The following is a 26335-nucleotide window of genomic DNA, read 5'->3' as shown; positions in this document are numbered from 1 at the left end:
GTTTATTAAGTGACTGCTACATGCCACACTGAACTGTTTCTGGGAAGTCAGTGATTAAATAAGGCCCTGCCCTCAAGGAGCTCTCATAGCTTTTGTTTTTGAAATACAAGGACGTAATCATAAATTATTCCATAGGTTATGATAGCTATGAGCAATGACAGCCCATACACTGGGAATATCATTATTTACTTTTGGGGGCATGTGGGGTGGGTATTTCTCCTTTTTCTTTCAGCTGAAGTCAGAAGCCACCCAGTCCTCTCATTTTCAAGGCAGACTTAATGAAGTCATTAGAACTTTAACTCAGGTGAGAAGAAGGATTTAAAACCCTTAAGATACTCCCCTTTGTTCTCTCTCTCTCTTTTTTTTTTTTTCTCTTTCATGATACAAACTGCTTTATTTAGAAAGTAGGAACAGCTCTAGTTATTCACGGTGAGTTCAAGGGACATTCAAGAATGGATCATGGCCTGGCATTAGCTGACATACATAAGCCACCTCTGGAAAAAGGAAAGCTGGCAATTTTTTGAGTTAATCTAAGTGGACATCAGTTTTCCTTAAAAATTAAAACCTGACCCTTCCCTCAGGATAAGGAAAAATGGAAGGCAATCAAAGGGCAGAGCAGGTACCTAAGCAGAGTGGTCAACAGACACCAGTTCAGATGTCACTTGTAAAAAAGTTGGGAAAATTATTGTCAGCATTATCCTTGATTAAAGAATAAATATGTTCATCTGCTGAGAAATGATTTTACATTTGGGGTTTTTTTATTTTTAAAAAATTATGACATTTATTGTATAAACTTAAAAGTACAGAATGAAAGAAGCTGAAAAAAATATCACAGATGGTCCTCCCAACCTGAAGCAACTGTTACTAAGATTTGGTCATATTTCTTTTCAGTCATTCTTCTTTTCTCTGCATAGTTGTATTCTTACCATATGTAGAACTTTGCAGGGGTTTTTTTGTGGGGTTTTTGTTTTTGTTTTTGTCTTTTAGGGCCGCACCCATGGCATATGGAGTTTCCCAGGCTAGGAGTAGAATCAGAGCTATAGCTGCAGCCACAGTGACGTGGGTTCTGAGCTGCGTCTGCGACCTACACCACAGCTTATGCAACACTGGATCCTTAACCCATAGAGCAGGGCCCGGGATCGAACTCGCATCCTCATGGATGCTAGTAGGGTTCATTACCACTGAGCCACAATGGGACTCCATCAGATGTAGAACTTTGTATCCTGGGCTTTTCACTTGGCATACTTGTTTTCATTCTTGCAGAGTATAGCTGGTTATAATACTCAGCACATAAAGAAGTTGTAGCGATTTCATGCTTTTAAAAGCAAACATAAATCTCTGAAGAGAAGAAACTCTTTTGTATGAATGAATATGAATAGTCTCAAAAAATTGTACTGAAACTTGAGTTGTTATAACTTGAGGAAAAATCTATAAATGAAAATAATTATTTAAAACATATTATGGAGTTCCCGTCGTGGCGCAGTGGTTAACGAATTCAATTAGGAACTATGAAGTTGCGGGTTCGATCCCTGCCCTTGCTCAGTGGGTTAATGATCTGGCGTTGCCGTGAGCTGTGGTGTAGGTCACAGACTCGGCTTGGATCTCGTGTTACTGTGGCTCTGGCGTAGGCCGGTGGCTACAGCTCCAATTAGACCCCTAGCCTGGGAACCTCCATGTGCCGCAGGAAGCGGCCCTAGAAAAGGCAAAAAGACAAAAACAAAAACACGTATTATGATCAACAAGAACCTACAGTATAAGCACAAGGAACTCTACTCGGCATTCTCTGATAACCTATATGGGGAAGGAATATGAAAAAGAATGGATTTATGTATAATTGAATCACTTTGCTGTACACCTGAAACTAACTCAACTATACTTTAATAAAAATTTTTAAATAAAAAAAATTTTAAATCCTATTATGAATAATAACACAGTGATAGAGCATTATTTAAAGAGCAAAATAGTATCTCCTCCTGCTTTTAAAGGTATTTTAGTCTTAAGCAACTATCAGCTCTTTTTACTCTTTTCCCATTTTTTGAAAATTCATTTAGACCAGTCTCAGTGAAGCCACTAGTACCTTCTATCATGACTCATTCATTCATTCAGCAATGCTTGTTGATCACCTCTGTGTCCCACATTTAGTTTACTAAACAGGTGCTAGTACATCTTGTCATAGAACTTCCCTTACCAGCCAAGCTACCACCTCATACAAAACTAGTGACCTCCTGTCAGTGGCCCTTTATTGAATGGAATTTTTATCTTGCCCCATCGTTGAACTGTTACATTTCATCCATAGGTCATCAGTGTGTCTGGGGTGATTGGTCTTCAGTCAAATGCAATCTGGCTTCTAGGACATCTTCATCTGTCTACTCTGTCTTCAAATCAAAGTAGAACCTCAGGTAAGATTGGACTCATAGAACCCAGGAGCCAGGAGGTGGGATTGCTGATACGGGGCTACGTGCTAATTAAGGGTGTTAGTTCTCCAGCCATCCCTGTTTGACGTCAGAGGAAAATGGGCTATGGAGAAGCCTCCTGACTTTCCCAGGGTCACAGCAGTAAGTGGTAAACACAGGGTTTACCAAAGCCCATGGTTTTTTCACTCTTCCTCTCTGCCTTCCTTAGCGAGCAGTGTAAACACTGAGTCTAACTCCGTATTTCACAAATGAAGAACCTGAGACTCAGAAAGATTGCATGATTTGCATACAAATTTAGTGAGAAATCCAGAAACTAGGAATTATATCCTTGAATCTTGGAACAGAATTCCTTTTATTTTACTAGATGTAAGCATGGTTAGTATATTCATATTTCACTAAAAGACTCTTCATGTATAGCTGGAGTCCTTCTGGCCCCTGCTTTTGAAAAAAGTCATTGGGTAAGTATTTTTAAAAATGCGTATCTCCTTGGCCTTAGAATTAAAGTCCTAGGTCTTCATGTAACAAGGCTTTTTCTATTTCTAGCTTTTTAATAAAAACAATAAAAATATTTGCAATTCCCAAGTGCTTAATTTACATTTGTACTTGGAAATTTTCTAGGGAAAGCATCATTGTAATGCACTGGGACCTATATCTGTTCCTTGCTCTTTAGAGAATTTTGACCACTGGCTCTTTTGGACCCAGGCCAGAGAGGTTTAAGTACCAAAGATTCCTCATTAAAACCTAGTTTCACATATCCCCTGACAGGTAGTCTATGGACAGCATTGCCATGAGTGTGGGCCACTATAATTACTATTTCCCTCACTTCCAATCTCTCCTTAGCTGTAGAAGTAGGACATTGTTCCACAGCATTCTCTCCATAATGAACTAAAGACAACTGGATGCTATCATAATAAAATTGGAAAAAATAAAAAAAAAATCTAGTCACTTGGAAACCCTTGGTAAAGCTAATTTTGAAGGTCAGTGCTCTCATAATGTCCCAGTAAAAAATAGCACATTTATATCAGGCTTTTGCTTTTCCATGTACCCCATAGTACAATAAATTAAAAGCCTATGCTTTTTTACATAGGCTTTTAGTTATTGTACTATGGGGTACATGGTCTGGCCCACATATACTCAAGGCAGATTGTAGTGAATCATCTTAACACCCAGGTTCTTTGGAGCAAAATCTGGAAAAGTACAGCTACTTGTTTCTGATGGAATTTTCCAGTTGAGCCATTTATCCCAGCAAAAACCATCTCGTGAAACAATTATGGGCAACTAGGAGGAAAAGAATCTAGGAAACTCCCAAGACTCAACTAGCATAAATGTCACTGCTTCACTGTTCCAGGTCAGCAGCCACATCTGGTTATTTGCACGTATTGGTCACATAGAGGTCCCTGCCTTATGAAGTGAGAGATTGGCTGCTATTAATACTGATTGATGTATGTCCATGGTTCATATTTCTGATTCAGGATACACTGAAATGGCCCAGAGAATGGTGGTCTCAGCCTCAAAGCCTAGTAAACTCCTGGCTGACACGAGACGGTCACTGGATCTGGGCTTATTGATGTCCCAGATGGGCAAAGATTTTTTTTTAACCACTTAAGAAAAATTTTCATCCTCTTTGGTTTTTCAGCCTCCTCTGGATTTGCCACTGTTTTAGATTTGCTTGCCTAACCTAAGTGATTACTTCAAGGCCAGTCACTTAATCTAATAGAATTAGTTGCAACCACAGAGTATTGTTCTGAGATTAATGGCATAAACATCTCCTCTTTGTCTCTAGTTTGATATGGCAGCATGAGATCATTATCTTTCCTTCATTAGTCCCTCCAAGTTCACTGGTTAATTTGATCATTTTCTGTCTCCACAGTTCCTACTGACTATTGCTATTTGCCTGAAAGCAGTTTTATTAGAGCAGCCATTGGTTTCTTCATTACAGGAGGAAAAAAAGGCAAGTGAGCACATTTCTTGAACTCTATCATTCTTTATATATGTTAAGTTCATGTACCCTAAGCGGGCTTCTGTAGAATTAAACAAGACAAACCTAAAGGGGTGAATATTTTCTTCTGCTAGATCATCTCTGCAGTAGAGGTGACTAGGAAACCAGTTATACTAAGTGGACATAAACATATACACTGAGTAGCCTCTTGGGATCTCCATATCTGACCTTGAGAGGGCATGTAAATACCTTAATCTTCCTTTTGGCCATTTCGAAAGTATAACACACATTACTCTTTTTTTTTTTTTTGGATCAATTTCAAGGGAGTGTGACCTAAAAAAAAAAAAAGAAAACACACACTGGTGTAGTTTGTTTTCCAGGACTAGATTTGGAAGTATATCTCCTCCCTGAACCCCTGAGAACACTCTGTGGTGTTGGGATCACTGGCTCTGGTTCTTACTTTTAACTTGTGTTCTTTTTCTAAGCAACAGTGGTCTTTTTGTGATTCTTGGTTGCTGCCACAATGTTAGAGCACAGGCGACCTAAAGACAGAGACTGAGTGCCTTTTGTTTTTAACTGGAGCCAAAACAATGCCATAGACGTTGTTAAGTAAATGTTCTTTAATGACACACACCTAGCATTTCATGCTATGAGGAAAAAAAATGTACCCAAGCTGAAGGTGTTGTGGAACAAGTATCATGTAATGTTCTTTCCTTGATGTTTATTAGTTCATTCTTTGCTGGGCTGATTATGTCAGTCTGGGCAAAGCTAGTACCTGTATTACAAGATCATCCCAATTTTAGAGGGAAAAAAAGTTTTTAAGCACATTAAAATGAAGACATGCAGAGGAAGCAAGTTTGATTAATGACTGTCACAAAAGAATAAAATCATATCATTGGAAGGGACATTAAAGGTCATTTCTGTTGTCTAATTTCCCACTGGGTATGGTAATCCCTGGAGCTTCCAGGTTATAAATTACTTTCATAGCTTGGAGATGAATTCCTTTTGTTTCTAGGGATCTAGAAATTGTGTTATGGTCCTAGGGTTAACTGTTAGCATAACTTGCTTTTACATATCCTCAGTAGAAATTGGCATAAGTTAATTTTGTTGTATAAGCTATGTTTATATATGAACATGTCATATATTACACATAATGTGGAGTTAATTGTTTATGTTAACATAAATTAAGTCTATTTAAAGTAGATATCATAACAGAGATGCCTTCTAGTAAGAAATTGAATTCATACTAAAATTTCCATGGCTAGAATAATTCTAGGAATATATATATATATACACATATATGGCTCTTTTTTTGTTACTTTGCTCACTGGTATCTTACATAATTTTCAGTGATGATAATGTGAAATATTTCCATGAGAAATAAAATAAAAATTCTTAAGACCAAATAAAAGATAAGCTCTTTTTCTTTTCTAGTGAATAACCTGTCATTTTTGGCTCCCTAGGTACATATTTCTTGGCTGAAATGAATTTTCTCTGAATCTTGTGGGAAATTCTGGGTTAGATTAAATGTAACCTTTTTTATGATTACACAGTCATGGCACAACAGACAATAGTCTGCTCTGAGGCTGAAAAATCAGGTGGAACTGACATTAGAAATGTCATACACAACCTTCCTGAAAGCGATTTTAAAACAAATAGCAAAGTATTAAAAAATGCCATGTTACCAGTCAGATTTGGGGCGTTTTCAGGTTGTGGGAGAGGGCTGCCTTCTTGTCAGGTTTGCTGCCTAGACTCAGAGGAGAATCTATTCAGCCTTACCCATTACTAATGATGACCCCAAAGGAATGGAGGCCGTGGGAGGCTGACCTCCGCCTCAGAAGCCCATTTACAAAAACAAAACCAGACCCTGCTCTCTGGGTCTAAATGGGATGGCCAAATGCGGAGGTGTGCATGCAAACGAGTGTTTTCTTCTTCAATATGCCCAGCTCATTTGAATTTTAATAACTCTCTTCTGAAGCAGCTTTTGAGTTGAAATGTCTGGATGTCACTCACCCGAGCCCAGTGGGGCTGCTGATAGGAAGGATGACAACTTTGGGGAGCTCTTTTGAGAAAGAAATGGCTTGAGAGAATAAAAATCATGTTGGGCATAGGCGGAAGAGAGAGAACTTTAGGGATGACATGGCTTCATTGCCTCTGTGTGCTGTTTAACAAATAACTCATGAGAAGAAAAAAAAAACGTGATGAGCTATCCCTGATCCATGCTTGGGCCTGGCTGAGATTGGACATCATGGTCTCAATTTTAGCCAATCAGATTTGAGACAGTGAATCTATTAATCTGCTTTCTAATGTTTAGGGCTTTTCTCATTTTAGATACTCATTTCAATACTCATGTGATTAGAATGTACCAGATGATCATAGCATCCATTCCATCATACAGGCGTACATTTTAAAACCATGCCCAAGAGATGAAATTCCTTCTAGTTTTAAAAGACATCCTTTAAAAAAAAAAAAAAAAAGACATCCGTTAATAGTTTAGAATGAAACTGGGTTTTTTGTTTTTTTTTTGCTATACCTTATAACATTTTCTTTTCTTCCCTAATAGCCCTGGCTACCTTCTAGCAGACACATTGTTCCGTAACCTTTGTCATCGTCATAATCTATTCCTCTGGATATTTCTTGGCTGTGCTAGGCTTAAATTTTCCTTAGAATCTAATTTCTTCTATCACGGAATTTTTTTTCCTCTTAAGGTCCTCTAAATTTTAGCTTTTATTTTTGCTTCTTTTCTATTCACTTATTCTTTTTCCTACTTTCTGATCTTTCTTTTTTCTTAACCTCACAACATATACAGATTTCATCAACTTTTTTTATAAAACACATATTTAAAGTATTTAATAAAAGTAATCATTGATTTTGGGTGATAACATTACTTGTTTCTACCTAATAATTTAGGGTTATTTTTCTTACCATTCTCTTGCTTGGAAAAGTGACTTTCTAGTTTTATTTTTTTCTATCAAGCTTTAAAATTTACCATAAGAAGTATTATTTGAGAAAAGTATATTTAAATCCTGTAATAAAGTCATTATGAATGGCATTTCCTTCTTGATATGAATTCATTTGTCAGGTATTTGAGTGTGCAAATATTGAGTTTGTGCATAAACTATACATGGGTATATTCTCAATTGATCATTTTTGGATTATTAGCATGAGATGTAATTGTTGATGAGTCCAGCCAAAAGAGAAGAATTAGTGATCTCTGAGTGTAGAATAAATAATATGAGAAAGCTGTCCTACTTTTGTGATAAAATTCTGGAGTTGGTTGCCAAAATGTGTAATTTTAATGTATTTTAATTTAGTAATAGTTTATCTATACAATTCTATAAAAAAATTAAAGTTGGAAATGAATACATGTATACAACACTAAGTTCAAAAATGATATAAAGAAGAAAAAAAGAATCTCCTATAACCTCACCACCTAGAAATAGCCTCAATAGATAGATGCTCCAGTATGTGTCCTTCTAAATGTGTGTATTATATTATATTGAATCATAAAACATATGCTGTTTTATTGTATTCTTTAAATTTTAACAAATTTCCATGTAAATGGACATAATGATGACCCATCTCCTGCAAAAGGAAGGTTGGGAAGTGTGAAAAGTGTCCTTGCATCGCTTTCTAGACAGTTGTTAATAGGATATGTTGTAAACATCATAAAAATGTTTGAAAGGAAAAAAGTCATCAGTTATCTCATGATTTCTAATAACTATTATTGTTTTTGAATTTTACTTTTTAATTTGTTGCTTTTATGTACACACAATTTTTATGTTTCCCAGTATACTTATACTTTGTGTTTTTAACTTAATATTATATCATAAATATTGCTTTATTTTTCATGTATCTCCAGAGTTATTATTTTTAACTGACTGGTAAAATATTCTATCAAGTTGATAAATCACAATTAACCCATTCTCTATCAGTCATTGAAAATTTTTCCATTATAGAGAACATCATTAGGCGTGTAGCTTTCTCTCTTTTGCTTTTACTTTCCTTAGGATAAGTTTATTAGTGGGCAAGGGTCTGAGCATTTGATGACTATGGGGATGGCATGGCCTCAACCCTCCTCAAAAGGGTTGTCCTGGGTTTTAGTACCACAGCTCTGTATGAATATGCAGAGCTTTAAAAGCATGGGAGCCAGACTGCCTGGGTTCGTATCCCACTTAGACTGCTTACTGGCTGTGTCTCTTTAGACAAGCTGCTTAAGTCTATAAGCCTCAATTGCTTCTGCAAAGTGGAGAAAATAATCGAATCTTCTTTCTAGAGTTTTTGTAAGGATTATGAGTTTATGAGTCACTTTATGTAGCAGTGCTTAGAAAACAAAGAGTAAACCCTTTCTAGTTATCATATTACAAAGCAAACCATCATATAGATAAACAAATGACTGTAATAAAAGCCACGCAGGTGTAAAATGATACCTTAAGACCACTTTAATTTGCATTCATTGCCAGAAGGAATGAGGATTTTTGTATGTGTTTACTATTAGAGATATGGTTTCTTTTTTAAATTAAATGTTAGACTTTCAAAAAAAAAAGTTTTTTAACTTTTTGTTTTAAAATAATTTAATGCTTACCAAAAAAAAAAAAAAAAAGAAAAAAAAAAGAAAACAGCCAGAGAATGCCTATAGTCTGTTCACCCAGGGACTCTATTCAAGTTTCACTGACAATCAAATGATGTCTTTAGCAGAACAAGAATTTAATCCAGAATGTCACTCTGTGCTTACTTGTCATCTCTTCTGTCCATCTCAATCCAGAACAGTGTTTCATTTCAGTCATTCTTTGTCTTTTATGACTTTAAACTTATTTTAAGGTCAGAATCCGGTTATTATTATAGGGCATTTTTTCTATTTGGGTTTGCCCGGTGTTCCTCATGTGAGGGTCAGGGCAAACATCTTTGGCAGCAATGTCACAGATGTGGAGCCCTGCTTTTCTCACTGCATCCCGTAGAGTGTACCTGTTGTCTGTCTTGATCACTTGGATAAGGTGATAGCTTCCAGGTTTCTCCTGTATAAAGTTTCTCCTCTTTATCATCAAGAAATATTTTGTATGAAGATACTTTGAGACTTTATGAGTATCCCATTCTCATTTTGGCCCATTAGTTTGGATATCCATTAATGTTTTCTGAATTCATTATTACTATGATGACTGCCAAAAGATGAATCTTAAAATTTCATTATTTCATTTACATTTTTTAGTAAGTATTCCGCTATAGGAAAAAGCTGTCTGCTCCTTCTCTCCCTCCTCATTTCTTCCGTCCTTCCTTCCTTTCTTTCTTCCTTCCTACCTTACAATATGGACTACTAAATTCCTGCTGTATTTAATTTTTTTGTTATTCAAATATTCATTATTTTTATCCTCAGATTGTTCCGGATTAGATCAGTAAGAGACTCTTGAAGTTGATTCTCGTGTCCTTATGACATTCTTTGAATACTTCCTTTTCTTTGTGGCATACAAAGATGCTCTAGGTTCATCTTGTGTTATTCTCAGCCCTTAATAACCAGGTAACTCAAGTTTCTTTTAGTGGAGAATGATATTTAGAAGCCAGAATCTAGGTACAGAGTATTTCATTGCAGGTGGGGTAATCAACTGCTGCCAGTCCTTTCCAGCAGAAATTCTCTCTCTCTCTTGCTCTTGCTTTCTCACTCCCATATATCTATATTTATTTGTACATCTAGCTACATATATTGAAAACTGCAAGTTCACACCAATATCTCCAATTGAACATCACAGGGTTCCTTCTGCATAGGATGTGCTCTCCCTTTTCCTATTTGTTACTTTCTTTGCTCACTGTAAGAAACCTGGCTCCCGTTATTCTCAATATGTTTGCCACAGCCCTGCTCAGGCTGCCTTCCTCTCTCTCAAGCACTAGGCAGCCACTGTGCTTGTCAGCCTTCCTGGTGTTAACAGGTTCAGGGATGTTTTTCCTTCTGATAACTCTGGATGTTATTGAAATATTTGGTCTTAAGATAGAACATCCTACCAACTCTTAATATCTGACTGATCTATCAGAATCATGAACCATCTTCAACAACTATCTTGATTGAGGAGTAGTTTCTGGCAAGGGGCTAAGCATCTCTTAGTCCACAATATGCCATGCTCTCATTACCTCTACCTGTGTTTGTCTAGAAAAAATCCTACTCATCTTTTCCATCTTGTTTTAGACATCCTTTCCTCAGTGGGGGACAAGGGAAGATTCCCTGATGTTCCCAGATTAGTTTAGATTTCCTATTCTTTCCTTTATGTTTTTCATAGTACTTTATGTATGTGTAATTTTTGGCCTAATTATTTGTGATTCTTTGTTTAAAATCTTTCTTTCCCATTAGACTATAATTTCCTCAAGGGCAGGAAGAACATCTGTATTTTGTCCTAAATGTTTAGTACAGAGTACTTGGTATGTTATAGTTTTCAAATATTTGTTGATCTGCTTTAATCATACACACACACACACACACACACACACACACACACACACACGATATGCATTGCCTCTAAACAACGCTAAAGATGGAGAAGCTAAAGGTATATCCATAGTGTGCCAACAGAATGCTGGTGGTGGGGAATAGACACACCAGAGGCTATTAGCCTACTTATTGCCAGACTTTTCCTATAGGAGTTACACATATGCATTATAGCACTGAGATCTGATCCTCTGTGTAGCCAAAGTATGTGTGATAATGGGTTCTGTTGTAATGCATTATGTTCGGATATGCCATTTATATCAGGGTTCTTTGAGGCTGTCAAATGTATGAGGGATTTAAAGCAACTTTGTATCTGGATTTTGAAACATCTGGATCCTTTTACCAAGTATTCGTAGGCCTTCTCAGTTTCAAATCCATTGTCTGTAAAGCATTCCAGTATTTCTTTTTATCTGAGAGACTTGTTTAAAAGGCAAAACATTGTAATAAGGGAACTGGTCAATCACATTGCCTAGATTTTTTTTTTTTCTTTTTTGCTCAAATATGGAAGTTCCCACACCAAGGATCGAATCTTTGACACAGTGATGACCTATGCAGCAGCTGCAGCAATGCCAGATCCTTAACGAACTGTGCTGGGCTAGAGATCAAACCTGCACCTCAGCAGTGACCCCAGCTGTTGTAGAGACAATGCTGGATCCTTTAACCTGCTGCGCCATAGCAGGAACTCCTAGATTTGGATCCTTGTGTCCATTGCTCAAAGTCTCTAGGAAAGGAACTAAGTGACTCTGTTTTCCCATTTTAGGCCTCCCTCACTCTCTATACCTCCCCCCAAATGCTTGGAACTGCCATGTATTTTCTCCATTCCTAACAGCTACTATGATTTCTTTCATTCCACTTAGTGTCAGAGTTAGTTCCCTACAAATATAGTGGAAAATATTGTGTGATTCAAGTTGTGCTCATCAGTACTAATTCTCCACTTTTTTTTTTTTTTTGAAGTGGAAAATGTATTGCGTTATATCACTTAACTTGACTGTCACCCGTGTGTTCCATTTTACTAGTTCTCCTTATTTCTGACTCTTACTTGTATATTGGGTCAATTAAGAGTATAGAAGCAACATGTACAGTGTGTAGATAGTAATGTGCAGTTACTGTCAAAAGTTGTATTGTCCTATCAAGAGAAGGCTCATTGTCTAAGCAATAAAAAGTCTGGAAAATGGTCATATTTCAAATTGGGTCATGGTGTTGGAGGACAGGTTGAATGTCTTTTCTGATTCTCTAGACCTTCTGGAAACTGCAAAATTTCTGTAGTGAATTCTGTGAAAGGAACTGGAACAAAATTTTAGGTGATCTCAAAAACACTTGATCTGAGAAAAAAATTTTAATAGGAATCTGCTTATGAGTTGAATGATTTCCAATGTAGAATTATATTTGTGTTCTTAATAGGAGAGAAGAGTGATTCTATGCCCGGATATTTACTATACTGTCTGCCAGGTCATCAGGCTATTTCTATGAATCGTGAGCCAAAAGGACTCCAAAAGTGAAGCTTAAATTTTTGTTGCTATTGTTTTATGAAATCAAAGACTTCAATTCGCAGTCAATTTTTTTGTGTGAGCAGTTGCCACATGGATACGATCAGTATAGAGTTATGGGAGTACTTAACCAGTTGATTCCTGTCACAGTATTTTTATTTTTATCACTACTGGTCTTTGCCTCTTTGTCCTCTCACTAGAATGTAAGCTCCATGAGCGTAATGATGTATTCTTCCCTGTTCAACACTATCTGCACTGTCTGGAACAGTGCCTGGAAGCTAATAGATACTCACTTAATGGCTGAATGAGTGAACGAGTTTATGAATCTATTTACCTTTTGGAAAGAAATTCTTCTCCTTGGGATAGCAATGGTTAACTCCTTGATAATATTTCTGCACTCCTAGTACTGCAAGTCAAGGTGGAATAGAAATAAAGCTTCAGTTACTGTTAATGCAGCCTAGAAGAGTGGCAGGTGTGTTGAGCTTTTAACATTTTCCAAAGGCAAAAAAAAAAAAAAAAAGTGTTTGTTGGAGGGGGGAGAACATCTTTGGAAGGCACACTGGCTAGTTTTACCTCCCCAGGTTGGCAGAGGCAAAGGTAAGGAAGGAGGTTTGTTGGTGGCTTAGCTTAAGAAAACATGCTGATAATAAGAGTCTGAAACATCTGAGGAAAGCTTGGATTAGAAGTAGGGGTTTTCTCATCGACACATGAGTAGTTTGTGAACCTATGAATAAATGAGCTTGGGCAGAGAGACTCAGGTGGAAAAGCATTGAAAGAAAGACTGAAAAAAAAAAAAAGTCCTTGAATTTGCCATTTAGATAGCAAGTAGAAATCTTAGTAAGGCAGTTTAAGCAGGATGGTAGGGGCAATAGATAGATAAAAATTATGTTAGGATGCTTTTTATTACAGAAAACAGTGACTCATTTCAAGTGACTCCAAAGTAAATACATTTACTGCATGGATTCCTTGGGAATAGTTTCTGGCCTCAGATTTCTGGGAAACCCAGGGCTGCATAGTATCAATCTCTTTCATGGATTCTGCTTTTTCTCCAGACTGCTTCATGTCTTTCTGTTCTTTTGAGTGCTTTTTTGGTGATATAAAGTGCCCATAACTTAGAATGTGCTATTTTAACCATTTTCAAGTGTACAATTCAGTAACATTTAGTACATTCACAATATGCAACTATCACCACTATCTTGTTCCAGAACATTTTCATCACCCCACAAGGAAACTTTGTACCCCGTGTGCAGTTGCTTCCAGTCCCCAATTCATCTGGCCCCTAGCAACCAATAATCAGCTTTCTGTCTCCATGGATTTGCCTTTTCTGCATGTTTCATTTAAATGGAATCGTACACTATATAGCCTTTTGTGTAATCACATTTTATTTATCCGTTTATCCATCAATGGACATTCAGGTTGCGTCTACCTCTTGGCTATTGTGATTAGTACTGCTATGAACATGGGCATACAAGTATCTTCTTGAAACTTTGCTTTCAATTCTTTTGGAAGTGAGATGGCTAGGTCATAAAGTAGGTCTATTTTTAATTTTTTTGCGGAGCCCTCATACTTTTTTCTATAATGGTTTTTCTGTTTTATAATCCCATCAGAAGTACACAAAGATTGCAGTTCCTCCACATCCTCACCAAAACTTAATTATTACCTTTTTACTTTTTTTTTTTAAAGGTAGCCATCCTAATGGGTATGAGGTGATGTCTTATTGTGGTTTTAATATGCGTATCTCTGATATTAGTAATGTTGGGTAATGAGTAATGCTTCGTATCTTTGTTGGGCATTTGTGTATCATCTTTGAGAAAATGTCTATTCAAATTCTTTGCCCATTTTATATGTTTCTCCTTTTCTGTATACTTATCCTTTCTTCAATGGTTTTACCTTTTGTTGACTCTGCTTCTGGTTCTGCTTCCCTCTGTCTTTCAACTTCTAATTCTTCTACTTGTCTTGCTAATTCTGAATGTGCTTCTCCTTTTTCCTGTGCTCCTCTTTTTGGTAGCTCATTTTCCTTTTGCTGATTATATCTTACGTATATGCTTCTTCCTTTTTCAGTATCTGCTGATTCTGCTGTTTTTTTCTGCCTCTTTTTCTCCTTTTTCCTGTGCTTCTCCTTTTCCCATGCTTCTTATTTCATACTGCAGCTGTTATTTCTTTTGTTGATGACTCTGTCCCCACTTCTGCTTCCCCACTTTTAAGGGTCTGCTGATTCTTCTGCCTCTGTTTCTCCTTTTTCCTGTGCTTCTCCTCCCTGCAGCTGTTTTCCTTTTACTGATTATGCCCCACTTCTGCTTCCCCAATTTTCAGTGTGCTGATTCTGCTGCTTTTTCTGCCTCTGCTTCTCCTTTTTCCGGTGTTTCTCCTTTTTGCATGCTTCTCCTTTCCGCAGCTGAGTTTCCTTTTACTGACTTTACCCCTACTTCTGCTTCCCAGCTTTACAGGGTCTGCTGATTCTGCTGCTTTTTCTGCCTCTGCTTCTCCTTTTTCCTGTGCTTCTCCTTTTTCCATGTTTCTCCTTTCTGCAGCTGAGTTTCCTTTTACTGACATTACCCCTACTTCTGCCTCCCAGCTTTACAGGGTCTGCTGATCCTGCTGCTTTTTCTGCCTCTGCTTCTCCCTTTTCCATGCTTCTCCTTTCTGCAGCTGAGTTTCCTTTTACTGACATTACCCCTACTTCTGCTTCCCAGCTTTTTTTTTTAATTTATTTATTTATTTTCCATTTTTTTATTACTCAAATGAATTTATCACATCTGTAGTTGTATAATGATCATAACAATCTGATTTCACAGGATTTCCATCCCACAGCCCAGGCACATCCCCCCACCCCCCAAACTGTCTCCTCCGGAGACCATAAGTTTTTCAAAGTCTGTGAGTCAGCATCTGTTCTGCAAAGAAGTTCCGTCTGTCCTTTTTTCAGATTCCACATGTCAGTGAAAGCATTGGATGTTGGTGTCTCATTGTATGGCTGACTTCACTCAGCATGATAGTTTCTAGGTCCATCCATGTTGCTAAAAATGCTGGCATTTCATTATTTTTAGTGGCTGAGTAATATTCCATTGTGTATACGTACCACATCTTCTTGATCCACTCCTCTGTCGATGGACATTTAGGTTGTTTCCATGTCTTGGCTATTGTAAATAGTGCTGCAGTGAACATTGGAGTACATGTGTCTTTGCGAGTCGTGGTTTTCTCTGGATAGATGCCCAGGAGTGGGATTGCTGGATCAAATGGTAGTTCTATGTTTACTTTTCTGAGGAATCTCCATACTGCTTTCCACAGTGGTTGCACCAATTTACAATCCCACCAAACAGGGTTCCTTTTTCCCCACACCCTCTCCAGTACTTACTGTTTGTAGACTTTTTATGGTGGCCATTCTGGCTGGTGTAAGGTGGTACCTCATAGTGGTTTTGATGTGCATTTCTCTACTAATGAGTGATGTTGAACATCTTTTCATGTGTTTTTTGGCCATCTGTATGTCTTCTTTGGAGAATTGTCTGTTTAGATCTTCTGCCCATTTTTTGATAGGCTTGTTTGTTTTTTTGGTATGGAGCTGCAGAAGGGGCTTATAAATTTGGGAGATTAATCCCTTGTCAGTCGATTCACTTGCAAAGATTTTCTCCCATTCTGTGGGTTGTCTTTTTGCATTGTTTAGGGTTTCCTTTGCTGTGCAGAAACTTTGAAGTTTGATTAGATCCCATTTGTTTATTTTTCTTTTTATTGTCAATACTCTGATAGGTGGATCTGAGAAGATGTTACTGTGGTTTATGTCAGAGAGTGTTTGGCCTATGTTATCCTCTAAGTTTTATAGTGTCTGGTCTTCTATCTAGGTCTTTAATCCATTTGGAGTTTATTTTTGTGTATGGTGTTAGGGAGTGTTCTACTTTCAGTCTTTTCCATGTGGCTGTCCAGTTTTCCCAGCACCACTTATTGAACAAGCTGTCCTTTCTCCATTGTATATTCTTGCCTCCTTTGTCATAGATTAGTTGGCTGTAGGTGCGTGGGCTGAATTCTGGGCTTTCTATCCTGTTCCACTGATCTATATTTCTGTCTTTGTGCCAGTACCATGCAGTTTTGACGACTGTTGCTTTGTAATATAGTCTGAAGTCCAGGAGCCTGATTCCTCCAGCTGCATTTTTCTCTTTCAGTATGTCTTTGACTATTCTGGGTCTTTCGTACTTCCAAACACACTTTAAAATATTTTGTTTGAGTTCTGTGAAAAATGTCCTTGGTAATTTGATAGGGATTGCATTGAATCTGTAGATTGCCTTAGGTAGTATAGTCCTTTTGATAATATTAACTCCTCCAATCCACCAGCATGGTATATCTTTCCATCTATTTGTGTCATCTTTGATTTCTTTCATCAGTGTCTTATAGTTTTCAGAGTACAGGTCTTTTGTCTCTTTAGGCAGGTTTACTCCTAGGTATTTTATTCTTTTGGATACGATGGTAAACGGGATTGCTTCCCTAATTTCCTTTTCTGCTTTTTCATGTTAGTATATAGAAATGCTATCGATTTCTGTGTATTGATTTTGTATCCTGCAACTTTGCCAAATTCGTGGATGAGCTCTAACAGTTTTCTGGTAGAGTCTTTAGGGTTCTCTAGGTATAGTATCATGTCATCTGCAAATAGCGATAGTTTAACTTCTTCCTTTCCAATTTGGATTCCTTTTATTTCTTTTACTTCTCTGATTGCTGTGGCTAGGACTTCCAGAACTATGTTGAAGAGTAGTGGCAAGAGCACACATCCTTGTCTTGTTCCTGATCTCAGTGGGAATTCTTTCAGCTTTTCACCATTGAGAATGATGTTAGCTGTGGGTTTGTCATATAATGTGTCCTTTATTATGTTGAGGTAGGTTCCCTCTATGCCCACCTTCTGATGGGTTTTTATCAGAAATGGGTGTTGGATTTTGTCAAAGGCTTTTTCTGCATCTATTGAGAGGATCATATGGTTTTTATTCTTCAGTTTGTTAATGTGGTGTATCACACTGATGGATTTGCGGATACTGGAGAACCCTTGCACCCCTGGGATAAATCCCACTTGATCATGATGTACAATCCTTTTAATGTATTGTTGGATGCGGTTTGCTAGTGTTTTGTTGAGGATTTTTGCATCAATGTTCATCAGTGAAATTGGCCTGTAGTTTTCTTTTTTTTTTGTGGAATCTTTGTCTGGTTTTGGTATCAGGGTGATGGTGGCCTCATAGAATGAGTTTGGGAGTATCTCTTCCTCTGCAATTTTTTGAAGTATTTTCAGTAGGAGAGGTGTTAGCTCTTCTCTAAATGTTTGATAGAATTCGCCTGTGAGCCATCTGTTCCTGGACTTTTGTTTGTTGGAAGTTTTTAAATCACAGTTTCAATTTCAGTTCTTGTGATGAGTCCATTCATCTTTTCTATTTCACCTTGGTTTAGTCTTGGAAGATTGTACTTTTCTAAGAATTTGTCTATTTCTTCTAGGTTTTCTGTTTTATTGGCATACAGTTGCATGTAGTAGTCTCTTATGATCCTTTGTATTTCTGTGATGTCCGTTGTTACTTCTCCTTTTTCATTTCTAATTTTATTGATTTGAGTCCTCTCTCTTTTTTTCTTGATGATTCTGGCTAGGGGGTTATCAATTTTGTTGATCTTTTCAAAGAACCAGCTTTTCGTTTCATTGATCTTTTCTATGGTTTTCTTTGTTTCTATTTCATTGATTTCTGCTCTGATCTTTATGATTTCTATCCTTCTACTAACTTTAGGTCTTGTCTGTTCTTCTCTCTCGAGCTGCCTTAGATGTAAAGTTAGCTTGTTTATTTGGGCTTTTTCTTGTTTCCTGAGGTGGGCTTGTATTGCTATAAACTTTCCTGTTAGAATGGCTTTTGATGCATCCCATAGGTTTTGGAGTGTTGTATCATTGTTGTCATTTGCTTCTAGGTATTTTTTGATTTCCTCTTTGATTTCCTCAGTGATCCATTGGTTGTTTAGTAGCATGTTGTTGAGTCTCCACGTGTTTGTGTTTTTTCAGTTTTTTTCTTGTTGTTGATTTCCAGTCGTATAGCATTGTGGTCAGAAAAGATGCTTGATATGATTTCAGTTTTCTTGAAGTTACCAAGGTTGGATTTGTAGCCCAGGATATGATCAATCTTAGAGAATGTTCCATATGCACTTGAGAAGAATGTGTATTCTGTTGCTTTTGGATGGAATGTCCTATAAATATCTATTAAGTCCCTCTGGTTTATTAAGTTCATTCAGGGCCTGTGTTTCCTTATTGATTTTCTGTCTGGTTGATCTGTCCATTGCTGTGAGTGGGGTGTTAAAGTCCCCCACTATGATTGTGTTCTTGTCAATTTGTCCTTTTAAGGTTGTTAGCAGTTGCCTTATATATTGTGGTGAACCTGAGTTGGGTACGTAGATATTTAAAATTGTTATATCATCTTTTTGTATTGATCCTTTGAATTACTGCTTCGCTGCTTTACAGGGTCTGCTGATCCTGCTGCTTTTTTTGCCTCTGCTTCTCTTTTTTCCTGTGCTTCTCCTTTTTCCATGCTTCTCCTTTCTGCAGCTGAGTTTCCTTTTCCTGACTTTACCCCTACTTCTGCTTCCCAGCTTTACAGGGTCTGCTGATCCTCCTGCTTTGGCTGCCTCTGCTTCTCTTTTTTCCTGTGCTTCTCCTTTCTGCAGCTGAGTTTCCTTTTACTGACTTTATCCCTACTTCTGCTTCCCTGCTGTATAGGGTCTGCTGATTCTGCTGCTTTTGCTGCCTCTACTTCTCTTTTTTCCTGTGCTTCTCCTTTCTGCAGCTGAGTTTCCTTTTCCTGACTTTACCCCTACTTCTGCTTCCCTGCTTTACAGGGTCTGCTGATCCTGCTGCTTTTTTTTGCCTCTGCTTCTCTTTTTCCTGTGCTTCTCCTTTTTCCATGCTTCTCCTTTCCACAGCTGAGTTTCCTTTTCCTGACTTTACCCCTACTTCTGCTTCCCAGCTTTACAGGGTCTGCTGATCCTGCTGCTTTGGCTGCCTCTGCTTCTCTTTTTTCCTGTGCTTCTCCTTTTTCCATGCTTCTCCTTTCTGCAGCTGAGTTTCCTTTTACTGACTTTACCCCTACTTCTGCTTCCCTGCTGTATAGGGTCTGCTGACCCTGCTGCTTTTGCTGCCTCTGCTTCTCTTTTTTCCTGTGCTTCTCCTTTCTGCAGCTGAGTTTCCTTTTACTGACTTTACCCCTACTTCTGCTTCCCTGCTTTACAGGATCTGCTGATCCTGCTGCTTTGGCTGCCTCTGCTTCTCTTTTTTCCTGTGCTTCTCCTTTTTCCATACTTCTCCTTTCCGCAGCTGAGTTTCCTTTTCCTGACTTTACCCCTACTTCTGCTTCCCTGCTGTATAGGGTCTGCTGATCCTGCTGCTTTGGCTGCCTCTGCTTCTCTTTTTTCTGTGCTTCTCCTTTCTGCAGCTGAGTTTCCTTTTCCTGACTTTACCCCTACTTCTGCTTCCCTGCTGTATAGGGTCTGCTGATCCTGCTGCTTTGGCTGCCTCTACTTCTCTTTTTTCCTGTGCTTCTCCTTTCTGCAGCTGAGTTTCCTTTTACTGACTTTACCCCTACTTCTGCTTCCCTGCTTTACAGGGTCTGCTGATCCTGCTGCTTTTTCTGCCTCTGCTTCTCTTTTTTCCTGTGCTTCTCCTTTTCCCATACTTCTCCTTTCCGCAGCTGAGTTTCCTTTTCCTGACTTTACCCCTACTTCTGCCTCCCAGCTTTACGGGGTCTGCTGATCCTGCTGCTTTTTCTGCCTCTGCTTCTCTTTTTCCTGTGCTTCTCCTTTTTCTATGCTTCTCCTTTCTGCAGCTGGGTTTCCTTTTACTGACTTTACCCCTACTTCTGCTTCCCTGCTTTACAGGGTCTGCTGATCCTGCTGCTTTGGCTGCCTCTGCTTCTCCCTTTTCCTTTGCTTCACCTTTTTCCGTGCTTCTCCTTTCTGCAGCTGTGTGTCTTTTTACTGAGTCTGCTTCTGTCTGTGATTTCCCCTCCTTCAATTTCTGCTGATTCCACTGCTTTATTTTCTGATTCTACCCCTCCTTTTCCTGGTGATGGTTTTCCCTTTGCTGATTCTGCTTTTCTTTTTGCTAATGCTGATTTCCCTCCTGATGTTGGTGTTGGCCCTTCTGCCACTTGTACTTCCCCTTATTGGTCTTCTACTTGTTCATACATCATTTCTGACCTCCTTGTAACTTCACTTCTACATGGCCCTCAATGGCTACTGCAACCCTGGCTTCACCCTTTGCCTCCACTCAAAACTGCTATAGTGTCTCATGTTTTCAATTTCACATTACCTCTCACCTGAAAGAAAAGGTGGGGGATATATTATTAAAGTCATGGTACTGTGTCCTACGTACCTGGTCAAGCTATGGATTAGCTGTTACTTCAAGTGCCCACCTGTGGAGCAGTTAGCTGTGGTCCAGGCTGAGGTGAAGAAGAAGTAGAAGATCATGTGGAATAGAACACAACCATTTAGTGCCACAGAAACTGAAAGTAACCCATTGTCCTTAGAAGGAAATGTACCTCAGTGGCAGTAATTGTCTCCTCTTCCAGAAGTGGACTAAGGATTGCATGAGCAATAAGGCAATAAGATAATAAGGTAGAATAAGTTACTCTTTTTAGGAAGCTAGGTGAAGAGACATGAGAGAGTATGGAAGAGAGTTAAGTAGCAATGTGGAACATTCCTATCCAGACGAGAAGGAAATACTGGAGACAAATGAGAAACAGAAGAACAGATGGAGCAAAGTTTGTAGCAAATGGAGTTTACTTTAAGAGCACAGAATTGCAAGGTTGAACGCAATTAAAGGTGTGACATCAAATCCTTTGAAACTAGAAGAATGGAGGGAATGTTGGCATTTTCTACTTTCGTGATGCTATTGAGGTGTTTTATTATTATTTTCCCTTTCTGTTGCAGGTCCTGAATCTGTGCCTCCTTCCCTTCTCAAAGTAGTGATGAAACCCATAGCAACTGTTGGAGAAACCTACCAGTATCCTCCTGTGAACTGGGCTTCACTCCTCTCTCCACTTATGAGGCTAAACTTTGGTAAATATCAAGTGTTTTTAACATCTTCAAATTCTACTTTTAGGATGTGACCTGAATAGAAAATTAGATTGGGAGTTCCCATCATGGTACAGCAGAAACGAATCCGACTAGGAACCATGAAGTTGCGGGTTCAATCCCTGGCCTCGCTCAGTGGGTTAAGGATCCAGCATTGCCATGAGCTGTGGTGTAGGTTGCAGACGTGGCTCAGATCTGGTGTTGCTGTGGCTGTGTCATAGGCCAGTGGCTACAGTTCCGATTCGACCCCTAGCCTAGGAACTTCCATATGCTGTGGCTGTGGCCCTAGAAAGACAAAAAAAAGAAAATTAGATTGTATGTCACAATTGGTAGAGACTAGACGGACCTCGGACCTCTGGGATCCTGAGGTTTGTCTTCTTGGATGGGACAACTGGGTTACTTTCTTTGAGGAGGAGGAGGAGGTCTGAAGATCCAGATCAGATGCACTCATCAAAACAATGCCGACTGAGATGTGTGTGTTGCTGGGTGTGTGGTGCATGTCCCAGAAAACCTGATTTGATGGTTATCAAATTGCATTTCCAGAACCTAGTTTCAAGGAAACGCCCTATGGGATGCTGTACTAGTTTTTTATTGATGCTGCAACAAATTACCACATTTACTGACTTGAAATAACACAAATTTGTTATCTTATAGTCCTGTAAGTAGGAAGGCCAAAATGATTCTCACTGGGCTAAGACAAGGTATTGGCAGCACAGCATTCCTCCCTAGATACTGAGAGGAATATTGTGGCCTGAATGTTTGTGTCCCCTAAAGAGTCATATGTTAAGATCCTAACCCCCAGTGTGATAGTATTAAGGGGTTGGGCCTTTGAGGGTGATTAGGACATGAGGGTGGAGCCCTCTTGAATGAGATTAGTGCCCTTATAAAAGAGGTCCCCACAGAGCTCTTTAGTCTACAATGTTTGGACATAGCAAGAATCAGCAGTCTGCAAACCAGGAAGGAGCTCTCACCAGAACCCAACCATGCTGGCACCCTGATCTTGGACTTCCAGCCACCAGTACTGGGAGTAATACATTCCTATTGTTTATAAACCACCTAGTCTGTGGTATTCTGGTGTATCAGTCTAAACAGACTGAGACATGGAGAAGACTTTTCCCTCCCTTTTCCAACTTTTAGAGGCTGCCCACCATCTTCAAAACAAGCAGCAGAGAGCTGAGGACTTCTCACGCTGTCATCTTTCTGATTCTTGACACCAGGAAAGGTTTTTCCACATTTAAGGATTCATGTGATTAATGGTCCATTAGAGTAACTCAGGATAATCTCCCCATCTCAAGGTCCTTAACCTTAATCATGTCTGCAGAATTCCTTTGCTGTGCAAGGGAACACAATGACAAGTTCCAGGGGTTAGATATCGACATCTTTGGGGACCATTATTCTGTTTATACAGGTACTTTGTGGTGAGAGGCAAGGGGAATGCACACATCAGTTTGTCCATAGCAGTCTCTTTTATGGAGTTAGCATATTAGCATATGCAAGTTTAATAGCATGTATTTTAACCCCCCCCCAAGAAAAAGAGGGAGGGAGAACAATTTTGACAATGCCTCAAAATTGTATATGTGTATATAATACCATGAGTGCTCTACTATTTACAGTAGGTGCTTGCTTACATATGATAAAAAAATATACGTGTACTATAATTTTTGTACAATTTAAGGGATAATCAAAGATGACTTCTTTCATTTTTTTAGGGCTGCGCCCATGGCATATGGAAGTTCCCAGGCTAGGGGGTTGAATTGGAGCTGTAGCTGCTGGCCTATGCCACAGCCACAGCAATGCCAGATCCAAGCCACATCTGTGGCCTACACTGTAGCTCAAGGCAATACCAGATTCTTAACCCACTGAGTGAGGCTAGGGATCAAACCTGCATCCTCATGAATACTAGTCGGGTTCATTACCCCTGAATCACAACAGGAACTCCCTCAAAGATGATTTTGATTAAACACAATTTTTCATTTGAATTTGAACCTAACCCTATATAAGATACGATGTCACATATTATTATTTCCAGAGATTTCATTTGATAAAAATATGTCCCCATGCCCCCCCCCCCAGCTTTTGTGTGCTGTATTGAAGTTGTTTGTGTTTTAGTTAAAATCTTTTGTAAAAGAAGGAAAGGGGAGTTCCCATTGTGGCTCAGTGAGTTACAAACCTGAATAGCTTCCATGGGGATGTAGGTTCAATCTCTGGCCTCCTCAATGGGTTAAGGATCTGGCGTTGCTGTGAGCTGTGGTGTAAGTTGCAAACCCAGCTTGGATCTCGTGTTGCTGTGGCTGTGGTGTAGGCTGGCAGCTGCAGCTCCAATTCAAACCCTAGCCTGGGAACTCCCATATGCCATGGGTGTTGCCCTAAAAAGAAAAAAAAAAGAAGAAGAAAGGGTCTGTTTGGGAAAATGCATCTGCTGATTAGGATCAGACTGTTAAAAAGACTTGATCGCTAAAGAAAATGGCTACATCTTAAAGTCGTTCCAGACCTAGATTTCTCTATGTGCTGAATGAAAGGTAGAGAGACGGGGAAAACAGAAACAAGAGATTTTTAGCTAAAATTTTCTCATAATTTTAACAGCATGTGAGTGTTTAAGTCTCCATGGATATAATAAGGGAAATTTCCCAAGCTAGCTTGAGACCCTTGCTAGCTCCAGGACTCAGGACTCTGATCCAGAGGGCACATTTCCTTGCTTCAAGCCAAACATCTCTTGAAATACCTTGTGATTTTGCTGAAATTCTGTTTTAGAAATCACACAAGCAGATGTTTGATTCAAGACATTGAAGCCTAAAAATGAGTCAGAGACGCACCCACATTACAGATACTCTTTTCTTTTCTTCTCTTTCAGGTGAAGAGATACAGCAACTGTGTCTTGAAATTCTGGTGACCCAGGCTCAGTCTTCCCAAAATGCATCCGCACTTTTGGGAATGTGGGTGATGCCACCACTGCTCCATGGTCTGAGTGTATGTAGTAATGAAGGGTGTTGAGCCATAGGAGGATATGGTTCTTTGAGGGGAGATCAACATTCATTTGGGTGTGAGTCCTCAAAGTCAAGAGTGGACAAGTAGAATTTACAAAGAGTGAGGGCTTGACAGTAGCTGGCCAGCAGATTGGAAAATTACATTATTCAGAACTCTGCCATGGCTGTCACCATTCAGGCTTCCAGCTACCATTTATTACAAGAAGAAGGAAAATGATAATCACCTATATTAAAATTCCTTTCTCAAGATCATACGGGTAGAAAGCTGTAGAGTTATTGGAGCCTGAGGTTATTTGTTTATGTGATATACATAACTATCTCAGCAGGTATTAAAAGAAAAGCAAATCCACATGTACTAGATATATGATCCCTCCCTTTCACAGAAAAGGCAGCAATTATAAAGTGAGCCTTAAAGGCTTGGTAGGATTTCATTAGGCATCAAGTTAGACACAAGGGGATGGATGTAGGTAGGAAGGTGTAGGTGGAAAGGATAGAACAGCTCTGCCATGGTGCCTACCTTGAGCAGAGTGCTAAGGAAGAAGTGATCTGGCCTGGTATTTGTGATAGACGGAAGAGGCCAGTACCTTCCAAGGTTTAGGCTAAGTATAAGTAGGAAGAGTGGGGTAAGACTATTTAAAGATGTGAAATTAATAAAGATGTAATATTTGGGGTGCAATTCAAACTAGGACCAAAAAAAAAAAAATTCTGTGATTTCTTAGAGGGTTACCAATTGATTATAAACTACATGATCTCATATTTGTTATTCTGCCATTCCAGGAGGCTTTAATGCTTTGAAAATAGTGCAAAGCCCTCTTATTTCCTCAATCTTTTGGCTTCAATTTCTACTCTGCACTTTTTCTTTTGAAATCTTTCCTGCATATCCTAATGCTTTTTAATTGAAGGTCAGTGTTACTGAGATCTGTGTCCTTTCCGTCAGCTGTTATCATTACCTGTCTGCTCCATGCAGCTCCCATCTGGCTTCTACTTAATGAACGCTTGCTATGTACCTACTTCTGATAAACACTCAGTAAGTGCTATCAGATGTCAGATTTAATCTCTCTTCAAATCTAGCAGGCCAACTTTTTTTTTTTTTAACAGCTCTACTGAGTTACAGATTATATTCCATAAAATATGGCTATTTTAAGTGTATAATTTAATGAGCGTTAGTACTTAGTACATTTGTACATTTTTATCCATCACCAATAACATTTCCATCACCTCAAAAAATTCAGTTAATCCTCACTCCCCAATCTCAGCTCCCACTGATCTTATTTCCTATTTGGCCTTGATTATAAATCTTTCTTATTAGCTTTGTTAAGTGGCAACTTAAATTTGTAAATTCATTTTAAAATTATGTTCCTTCTCATTTACAATATCTGAAACAGTATGTTCTTTAAAGTGAAATTTTCTGATAACTCATGCAGCTATATTGATTTTTTAAAATGTACTGATTTTTGTCAGATTTTTTCTATTGATTTTATTTTTCTTCTAAAGAAATTTTCTTTTTTTTCCTAATTTATAATGATTTTTATTTTTTCCATTATAGCTGGTTTACAGTCTTCTGTCAATTTTCTCCTATATAGCAAGGTGACCCAGTTACTCATTCATGTATACATTCTTTTTTCTCACATTATTATGCTCTGTCATAAGTGACTAGATATAGTTCCCAGTGTTATAAAGCCTGATTTCATTGCTTACCCATTCCAAATGTAAGAGTTTGCATCTATTAACCCCAAATTCCCAATCAACCATACTCCCTCCCCTCCTCTCCTCCCTTAGCAACCACAAGTCTGGTCTCCATGTCCATGATTTTCTTTTCTGTGGAAAGGTTCATTTGTGCCAAAAGTTATATTTCAGATATAAATGATATCATGTGGTATTTCTCTTTCTCTTTCTAACTTCACTTAGTATGAGAGTTTCTACTTCCATCCATGTTGCTGCAAATGGCATTATTTTGTTCTTTTTTATGGCTGAGT

At 38.5% G+C, this 26335-nt stretch overlaps 1 protein-coding gene across 3 annotated transcripts in view; it reads left to right on the top strand.

The window, feature by feature from the left end:
- FOCAD (focadhesin) overlaps positions 1–26335 on the top strand; it is a 312911-nt gene that overhangs the window by 266570 nt on the left and 20006 nt on the right. For all 3 annotated transcript variants that reach the window (XM_047767584.1, XM_047767582.1, XM_047767583.1), the window contains 5 exons: positions 233–304; positions 2297–2399; positions 4285–4365; positions 21232–21360; positions 24227–24342. In XM_047767584.1, the coding sequence (XP_047623540.1) occupies positions 233–304; positions 2297–2399; positions 4285–4365; positions 21232–21360; positions 24227–24342 (501 nt within the window). The remainder of the gene's footprint in view (positions 1–232; positions 305–2296; positions 2400–4284; positions 4366–21231; positions 21361–24226; positions 24343–26335) is intronic.

The sequence above is a fragment of the Phacochoerus africanus genome, chromosome 2, assembly GCF_016906955.1.
Source record: "Phacochoerus africanus isolate WHEZ1 chromosome 2, ROS_Pafr_v1, whole genome shotgun sequence".
Classification (NCBI taxonomy): Eukaryota; Metazoa; Chordata; class Mammalia; order Artiodactyla; family Suidae; genus Phacochoerus; species Phacochoerus africanus.
Note: the sequence above shows the minus strand (reverse complement) of the source record. Positions and strands in the feature narration are given on the sequence as shown.